General features: G+C 42.9%; 1 protein-coding gene across 1 annotated transcript; it reads right to left on the bottom strand.

Annotated features, from left to right (window-relative positions):
* Window positions 1–8,130: 8,130 nt before the first annotated feature.
* On the bottom strand, window positions 8,131–9,318 carry TMEM246 (transmembrane protein 246). Its single transcript, XM_010140591.1, has one exon. The coding sequence runs from the start codon at window positions 9,316–9,318 to the stop codon at window positions 8,131–8,133; it is 1,188 nt and encodes a 395-aa protein (XP_010138893.1).
* Between the last annotated feature and the right edge of the window lie 370 nt (window positions 9,319–9,688).

The following is a 9,688-nucleotide window of genomic DNA, read 5'->3' as shown; positions in this document are numbered from 1 at the left end:
AATGCCGAGGTCAGTGCCTGTAGGAAATCTTAACAGGTTATGTGCTGCCAGTGATAGCACTCTGTGAGAGTCAGCAGAGAAACCTCTGAAAAACCTGAGGATACACTCCAGTTGAAGGCCTTGTGCTTGTGTTGTTTTGTTTTCTTTAAGTTCTCCTTCCTGATCCATACCTTTTTACTGAAGAATGCTGTGGCTCATAATGTGGACATAAAGCCTCCCCTGCTTTACTTTGTTTGCTTTCTATTCCATTTCTGCCATCCTAGCACAAAGATGAACCCCATGGTGTATTACAGTTTTTCCACCATAAGCAAAGGCATCTAATATGGTTTTAAAATATTTTTAATGAAATACAGTATCTAAGATCCTCTTGAGACCAAGAAGGCATCGTGATCTTCTGATGGTCTTTTTCAGGTCCACAGAGAAAATTAGAGTCTGAGTGTAGTCATTTCTGGTTTGGTTAGAAGGTGGTAGATGGTAGGAAAGTACAGGGACGTGTTTCTTTCCCAGTGTCATCTGCAATGTGGTCTGACAGGCCATTAGAGAAATGCTGGGAATGGTCTTCCTGAAAGAAATAGCGTCTGACATTTAGAAACCACTTTAGATAATCCTCTGCAGCCCACCTTGCATTCTTAACTCTTTCAGAAGTATATATATATATATGTATGTATTTCCAGGTGGGTAATGGCTAGCATGTACCTTTCTAGTCCTTCTGAGCCAATGTTAGTGCTTCAAGCACTAGGATTACATGTCCCAGTAGGGATTCTGAGGACTGAGGAGAAAAAAAAAGGAAATGGACACGACAGTTAAATTTTTCACTAATTTAGGAATGGGAGCCTTTTCAGACAAGAACAAGGAATGAGCAGCCAAGCAAGATAATGTCACTGTGAGGTTCAGTACTATTAACATGCAGAACCATGACTCTGACCTTCCTGTGCAGAAATTATTAGTACAGTGATATTACAATGACACTGGAAAAGAGTACACACTTCCATCATCACAGCTACGTAATCATAGTTTGGGGATACTTATACCTCTAAAAACTAGGTTATAGTGGTATTGTGTATCGTTAAATGGTAAGAGGATTAAGCCTGCATCATGAAGGGAATGTAGTGTACTTGCATTTAACCAAGCAACTAACTTGCCCCATAAAAAATATCAAATCATTGCCTGCACTAATTAGTCTATGACAAAATGGTGTTATTATCCAAGTCACAAACCTGTCTCATGGAGTTAGTGTTTGAGCTTTTAGTATTGCTAACTCTCTCAGCTTTCCAGTGACCCAACTAATTTGGGAATTCTTTTCTGTTTAAGCCTTTGTTTTAGAGTAGCATGATGCATCCATAGGGCTATAGCTAGCAAGAGGTGGTGGTGTGAGCGCCCTTGGTAGAGGTGGCTACATCCAGACATTGCTTTGCCAGAGACTGAACTTATGGCTACGGGCAGTGCAGTACAGGAAGACAAGACACCATTTGTGGACATGGAGTAGGAGGAACACTGAAGTCCTGCTGGAAGGTGTGTTCAAAGGAACAAGGACGCAGGTCAGGAATCGAGGAGCTTCAGTAAACAGGAGGCAAACAGAGGAAGAGATCATGAAGATGGACGTTAAGCAGTACAGACAACAACTTCTTGACAAAGTGGCTCAGTAACAGTGTGAAACAGATGTCTTTTTGTAGTATCCACTGTTGCTTGTGTTGCCACCCATCCTACTGTATGTGGAGTTTGTATTCTGCAGTTTGCAGGGTTGGCCACGCAGGCAGGGTTTCCTGTGGGTATTCAGTTCCTGAGGAAGCACCAGCTTTTCTCTGCCTTCCTAGGGTTCCTCACCCCACCTCTGCCACCAGCATGGGAAGGGGGAAGTACTGCAAAGATCCCAGGCTAAGAACAGGTAGAATAGGAAGGGAGGGCAATTGAGCTAAAGAACAAGTACTCTCAGTTATTGGTATTCTTTAAAATAATTTTACACATTATTTTAGTAATTGCTGACCCACTTTTCTAGTGAAAAGAAAAGTCTTCTAATAGAGCAAGGATTACTAACTATCGTTTGGGAGTTTTGGATGTGTAAGAATTGATTACTTAAACACATGTCCAACTAAATCACAGTAATTGCAGGTTTTCTGCATGGATTATGCCTTTTTATCTGTTAATGAGAAAGATGATATAAACAGTCTTGGAATGTAAAAATCTTTATAGCTCACTCAAGTCTGTGTTTGAAACATTGCTGCAAACAAGATGCATAACTAGTAAAGGAGCTTAAATTTTCATTGCTGTGCCTTTCATAGCATGGAACCAGAAAACAGTGGTCATCCTTAGATAAGACAGATAATGTTAAAACTCAAGCGTCTATCATTTCCTGTCACAAACACACACAGCAAAGTGAATTTTGTATTTGAATGGCTTGGAGATAGATAGTCCTGATGTTGACTTTTCCATCTGAAATTACCATACAAAAGTTGACAGAAGTATACACTTAGAAATCTTAAGGACCACTGCTCTCAAGTTCTTGGTGAAGACTCTTGCTGGATGAAGTACATTCAAGTCAGTGGAAAGCCTGGACTAAAAAAGGCAATGGGTAGAAATCTTAGAATTTCTTATGTTTTTTTTCAGGTTGATGACTGTGTTTTTTCTGTGTGCTTCTAGCAGTATAATTCCAATACTGATTTTGCCTTTAATTACTCGTATTAACTAGTATTTGAAATGAAAATAATAAGTAAATGTGAAGAGAGACAAACGGCGGTACATTTGAGAAAGAAAGATGAAAAAGAAAGAAATGGCTGAAGCAATTTCAGAGATTACATGTTCACCAAGAGAAAAATTAAGAAGTTGAAGCTTCCCCCTGCGCTTCAGTAAATGAAGTATTATTAATCTTATCAACACTTTCATGTGTACTCAGGCCTGTGAAGGCGTCTGAAATGGAATGGAAGAAAACACGGGAAGCTGGAAGAGCATCTGAGTATAATACGCATCCAGATGAAAAACACCACTCTCCCCAGAGAGTGCTGCCTGCATAATGGGGCTAAAGTCTAACCAGAGCAGAGCGAGCTGAGTGGAGTCTGCCGCCTCATCACCTCTCCACACCGTGCTGGACGTTTCCTGTTTTCTGTTCTCTGCAGTCTTGCTTAACTGTCTCAAAGTCCAGCTTGTTCATCCCTATCTAATCAGAGGTATTATTTATTAAGTGGCTTGTTTTCCCCATTCACCTACAGCCTTCACCCCTAATGCAGAGAGCCCGGTCTTTAACCCCACGGGCAGAAATCACCTGTATTTCTGGCTCCACATCAGTGTCTGCATACACATACATCAGGGAGGGGATGGAGGGCGTTGGGCAGAACAGACTCAGGCCCACAAAGAGCACTGAGCTCGGTGGTGGTTTTCTTGCCCTTTGCTCTTTGCATCTTAAAGCTTGGCTGCAACAAACAGCATGACCTGGAATGAAGAGCAGGCAAGCACATAGCATTACTGTTATCAAAGCCCAAATCTTTGTAATAATTTCAGTAGAGGGGATAGCAAACTAGGATACAGCTTTGGATCAGGCTGCCAGTAGCAACATTACTGGGCCATGCAGAACAGCTGTAACAGGACGTGAAGATAAATGCGGTAATGACACTGGTCTCTGCCTTTCTGTTGACATTCTGTTTTTAAAAATCAAGTAGGCAAACAACTGTCTGCTATAATGGGAGACACTTGACTGTTTACTACCTTTTTATCTAAGCAGCACATAGTCCCTCCAGAAAGCACACTTAGATGCTGCATGTTAATATGGCAAAATACAAACTGCAACAGATGGGTGAAGTGGACTGCTTTGCTAAAAAAACATTGTAGAACTGGTTTCTGCATGCTGGAGGAACACTGGGCACCATGGCAGAAATTATGATTGGCCAGAGGTTTTCTAACAGGGCAAGAAAATATAACCCTATTTTTCTTCATCAACATTTAAAAATGCCCAGTTGTTACAGAGCTGAGAACATGGCATTTATAGCTTGTTATGCAGAACACTATCTTGGAAATGGACGTTGATATTGCTGACTCTTAGCCTACAGGTGCACGAATGAACTGGCTGATGGGGTTGATTCTCTCAAAGCATGAGCTGTCAGGACAGATAGTGGAAATAGTTACTCTAGCAATGAGACGTGCAGTGAAGAAGTACAGACCATGGAATACCTAACTCCATATGAATTTTTGGCAGATATATGTTTTACTGAAGAATATTCAGAACCATATGTTGGGCCCTACCATCTGCTGAATTTGGACAAAATGCCTGTAAAGCTGGTGTGGAAATACACAAAAAGAAACTCTCAATGTCAGTAGAGAAACTGTCAATGCCTTTATAACTACAACTGTCTCACACAGAAAACTACCTTTTAAATTTTATTAAATATATATCCTTTCTATACTAAAGTTAAATTCTAGCACTTAGAGCTTGATTTTATCTCAGGTTCTTATTAAAGTGCCTCAATACTGGATTAGAGAAGGGCTTGAGCAACCTGGGCTAGTAAGATCTGCTTTGAGTGGGGAATTGGACCAGGGACCTTCAGAAATCCTTTTCAACCTGAATTGTAGGATTCAGATTACATCCATGATGCGTGAATGCTGACGTATCTTTCTTAGTCAATTATGTAAGGAAAGAGATAGATCTGCCAGTCAGGGAAATGGGGAGTGGCATACAGAAGGAAGCGACAAGAGAATTTTAAGAGAAAGGTTGTTTATTTGGTAGAAATTTTGCTTGTAAATAAATATCCTTAGGAGAAAAGTAATTCACGCTGCATCCAGCCAAGCTGCTGTTGAAATAGCAGTCCGGCCATTCACAGCTCCTTGCAACTGAGACAAAGGCCTTTTCCTTCCCTTTTTACATGCAGTGCCTTCTCCCTAAGATGCTGATACCTACTTCAGCTGGAGAATCATCTTGGGCTTCTGATCCAGTATCATTTTATGCTTTGTGTTCTGCCAGAATCGTGCTTATGTTGCACAGGACTTGGAAACAAAGGCAGCTTTTGTTTCATTGAATAACTTCCCCTAATTGCCTTGGACAATGATGCCTTGAGTCCTGCTGTGTGGCCCACCAATAAAGAATCCTCTTGTGCAAGCAGTAGTTGCTACATTGAAAAAAAGTCTCCAAACTATTAGGAATGAACCAACGCCCAAGAAAATCCATGTTGTTTCAAAAATAGTAATTAAGCCTGTTTCATTGTGAATGAAACCAAACTCTTCAAGCTGCATTTCAACAAGTTAATGGTAGACCTTGAACTTACATAGCCTGAGATTCAGCAATTCAGCTCCACATCCCTGGTAGGAAAGAGAGGGAAAAGGCTTGGGTGTTTGAAACTGCATTTTTAGCTTGAAATGTAGAACAAAATCCAAGAATTAAAAATTCACAGTAACCCCCCATTTTCTGTTCCAAGGGTGAAGTACATTCTCTGATTAGCACTTCTAATAAAACACGTGGCACGGAAAAACAGAAACAAAAATCAATGTACTTGTCAAAGTTCAGAGGCAGCAGCAGAAGGAATGCTTGCCTGAGATGCCACACTGGCACGGCAGGCACTGAGCAAGTACGCCAGTTAACTCAGAAATAGCCTCCAGCAGGCTCAGTTAAAAGAAGCACCTCTGCTATAAAGGTGAATTGGGCACTTAAGGAAATTATTACAGAAGGACCTGAAGAATCTATTAATCTGTCCCTTGCATAAAGGAGTTCCTTCTCACCAGGTTTCTCTGAAACTCTCACAGGCAGGTTCAAGTTGCAGGCCCTCAGCATATTGTTTGGTCTCCCAGGCAACTTGTCCCGATCCTATGCCCTGAAAATTGTCTTCTAGTTTAGAAGGGATGCCTCAAATTCGTGTCCTTAATTTTTGGCTATGAAACTCAGTGAAATTATTGACCTCCCTCCCCTGGAGTTCTGGGATGACAGATAAAGTACTACCAGGCAAACACAGAAAATAACTTTGAGACAAATGGATAAATCATTTCCAACATCAAAACATTTATTAACTGCAGATAGTTAGTTTCTTTGTTTCTTTTCCTTCCTCCTTTTTCCTTTCACTGTCCCATTTATGGTACCCTGCTGAAGATTTTCTTTGCAAGAATGAGTATGAATGGACCCTCATGAAAAGAACAGGGCATTGTCCTGCATTTTTATAGTACAAAGACAGAAAAAGAGTGAAGAGAAAGCACACCACACGGAAACATTCACAGCTGACGATGCACGAACAAGGAAGTTGTATCTCCTCACATGCACAGGCACTTAGTGGAATAAATATACAGTGACACTCAAGTCTTGCTTTCTTAACCATATTACAGTAAAGCCTGAGGATAGGTTTTCCCACCTGCCAGTGTGTGACCACTCCGGTATCTTTGGGGTTTTCAGCAGCTGGGAATAAATCATGGTTCTGCCTGTGCAATTTTTCCCGTGTCCTCTGACAGGAGAAGTGCTTTGCCTTTGGAATGACATGGAATCCACAAGCAGGGTTCACTCACTTCTGATTTACAAAGGTGTTATGAAAGTATCCCAGCTGATTACTGAGAGAGCAAAACACTGCTCTTGTGTTGTGAAGTCACTTCTTGGCTAACATGCATTTTGCCCTTGTGTTGTGTAATTGATACCCATCGTGCACTGACAGCTGAAGGTTTGCAACTTTCTTTGGTTTCATCTCTCAGGAGTTTTAAGTCTTTCACATTTACAACCAGGCTTGTTAAGAGCTTAAGGCATGAATCACCTCAGAGTGACTGGGAGAAAGAAAATTCAAACTACAGCTCTTCCTCCATCAAAACACCAATCTCCATGACCAAAACTTGACAAAAATATTGTACTTGGTTCACTCCGAAACTAGGAATATGGTTGCGAAAATAGATCAACCGAACTCCATGTGTAAGTGAATTTGATTCAAAGCCCTCTAAAGTCACCGTGGCCTTTTCATCAGACATAAACATTTTGGTGCCAGTTTTGATTCTGTAGGAGATCTCTGTCATTTGCATGGTTTTATATTTAACTGTGCCCACAGTTGTGGTACAAAGTACCTATCCAAATACCTAACAACCAGAGCACATTAAGTTAACCAGTCAGTATCAGAGTGGTCCCTCAATGTCTTGTGCTATTGTTGCTTGTTTTTACAAACAGCTACCTTTGTTTCCTATCAGTATTCTGCCTGCTGCCAGGAGCAGTGAATGAACCTCTAAGGGTGTGCTGTGAACTACAGCTCCAAAATGAAACAAGGATCCTGAAAAACAGCAGCACCTGATATAATTTTTTCCTTGCCTCCGTGCTGATAGAAAGTCAAGGTAAAAATTCATGTTGAATATCTAAGTCAAATCATGAACTGATAAGGCCCATTTCATGCTGTGGATCCACTACAAGTGGTGATGATACCAACCAACACAGTAGTCACTCCATTTTGTTTATAATGTCTGTAATGTATCAGTGAAAAGGTGCATTTGTGTGTAACATCCGTGGGTGTTACTGTTTTCCTATTCCTACCTTCAGAGGTGACCTTTAACAAAGCACTGGAGGCTATGTTTTAAAAAAACTCCGTTCCAAGAAAAACGAGTGGGAAGGGTGGAGGTGCAGGTAGGAGCTAGGGAGAAACTGACAAATAGAGGCTTCATAAAATTTGAAGAATCTAGGTGAAATTTCTGGGAAAGTTCATATAAACCACTGTTGCTTTTAAACGGTCTGCTCAAAACCACAGTTTTGAAACAGAGGTCAGAGATCGGATCTTAGTAAGGATGGGGAAAAAAGGTCTTTTCCTCCTCACTAGCTTACGTCTGAAACATTCACATTGTCCAACATTTCTGCTGCCCTAAGGCAGGGATTTCTGAGAGTAGGCAGTAGAGCTATTTATATTGGTGTGAGAGCTTTTACGTAAGAATGATCAAGGAGAGTAGAAAATCCACACCCTCAGAGGGAATCTTCCACTCCCCTCCCACATGGTGCAAGGTGATCCATTCCAAGTACATATTAAATAGGGTCTGCATGTACATAAGTTTATTTGAGAAACTTTTTTTTTTTCTTAAAGAGAGTTATTCTTGGTCCATCTGCAGGCACAGGATGCCCACTGTGAGCAGCACAACATCTGAGTTTGCACTGTCTCTCTGCCCAGCGGCACCTTTTTTGGGCTTTGTGTCTGGAAAGGCATGAACAGATCACAGCAGTTTTGGGTTGTCGCTAAGACGAAGGCTGGAATACATTCCCACGTGCCGGACCAGGTTGGGTTCCACCATGAATGCATTCTCCCCTTTAGTCCTCAGCACCGAGTACAGGGCAATATCCTTGGCAAAACCCTGTCGGCAGCGCAGACCCTGCAGGTAACCTAAGGCACGGCGGGCAGACGGAGCAGAGAAGAGCATGGCAGGCGTGCAGCACTCGGTGACCGGAACAATGTTATACAGCACGGGGGCCAGCCGGCGCAGCTCCAGCATGTAATGCCGTCCCACCAGCTCTGACAAAGCCATGCTGTACAAAGCAAAGAACAAGGCAATGGGCCAGCTGAGGCTGGCGCGTCCAGTTGTCCAGGAGTACACACAGTTCAGCACGGGCCCCAGAAACATTCCCAGGCCAACCCACTCGAGGATTCTCATGGGTTCGGGGTTGATGTAGCGCTGAAGCCTCTCAGGATGGTAAAGCTTGAAGTAGAGTGCATCTCTGAGGTATGGTTTGGAGAACCGGGTCAGTAAGAGGTGCTGCAAGACAGCAAATATCTCCTCCTCTGGCACAGCATCATCTTCCACTATTAGGAGGTATTCTGGGTTGTAAGCCAACAGTGACTGTTCAAGGCAGAAGACATAGTCCTGCTTCTCCTTCTCAAACTGGTTCACTCCGGGGTCAGGGTTCTCGCCAGTTTTGGTACGACTGACCATAGGAAAGAAGCTGCTCAGCAGCCTGACATCCTGATGGCTACTGGGGTCTGACTCCACATTACAGAGGAGGATGCGGTGGCTCTGGCAACGTGCACCACATTTCTGAAGAAGGTGGTGGAAACGGGAGGCCACTTGTAAGACATAGTGGAAATCATTCCGTCTCTGCACAGTGATAATGGTGATCAGCAGCACGGGCTGGAAGGCATCACTGCCAGAGGCCTCAGAGGAGTTCAGTGCCTGTAGCTTCTCAAAGTAACGGAGGGCAGCCTGGCCCTCCTGCTGGTTCTGCTCCAGGAACTCCTGGCTCATCGGGTTCAGGTACCAGTGCCGCAAATAGAAGTAAGAGTGGAGGAGCCGGTGGCAAATCAAAGGTGCAAGCACACCAAATGTCACCACAGTCAGTGTGAGGAGATGGATAAAAGGACTGGACCAACGGCACCATCTCCCATAGAGCTGCCAGGCTTGGTGTAACATGGCTGTTGCAAAAGGCAGGCACCCTTGCTCTACTCATGCCCTCATTCCTTCACTTCTGATGCATCCTTCCTCGATTGCAAGCTATCACTGGGGCAGTGGCTGCCAAACCTGCACAATTTGTCCGGGCCTGGAGAGGAAGAAAAAAGATGGTTAATGACATAGGAACTGTCAGGGTGGGAAGACCGTGAATGTAGAAAATGGAATGCTGAGGGTTAGTCACTGAGCAAGCCAAAATAAAAGGCCCCTGAGGAGTCCCTTGTAGTGAGAAGATCACAGAATTGTCATGGGAGGTTCAGGAAAAATGAGCCAAACATAGTTTCCAACAAAGTGCCACTAAGGTCTTTTCATCCTGTAGGAACTTAGAGCTGAC

This window comes from Buceros rhinoceros, unplaced genomic scaffold (assembly GCF_000710305.1).
Source record: "Buceros rhinoceros silvestris isolate BGI_N320 unplaced genomic scaffold, ASM71030v1 scaffold8557, whole genome shotgun sequence".
Lineage (NCBI taxonomy): Eukaryota > Metazoa > Chordata > Aves > Bucerotiformes > Bucerotidae > Buceros > Buceros rhinoceros.
Note: the sequence above shows the minus strand (reverse complement) of the source record. Positions and strands in the feature narration are given on the sequence as shown.

Excerpts from the sequence above, each read along its gene's own strand:
- TMEM246 (XM_010140591.1), bottom strand. The coding sequence starts at position 9,318 with ATGTTACACCAAGCCTGGCAGCTCTATGGGAGATGGTGCCGTTGGTCC.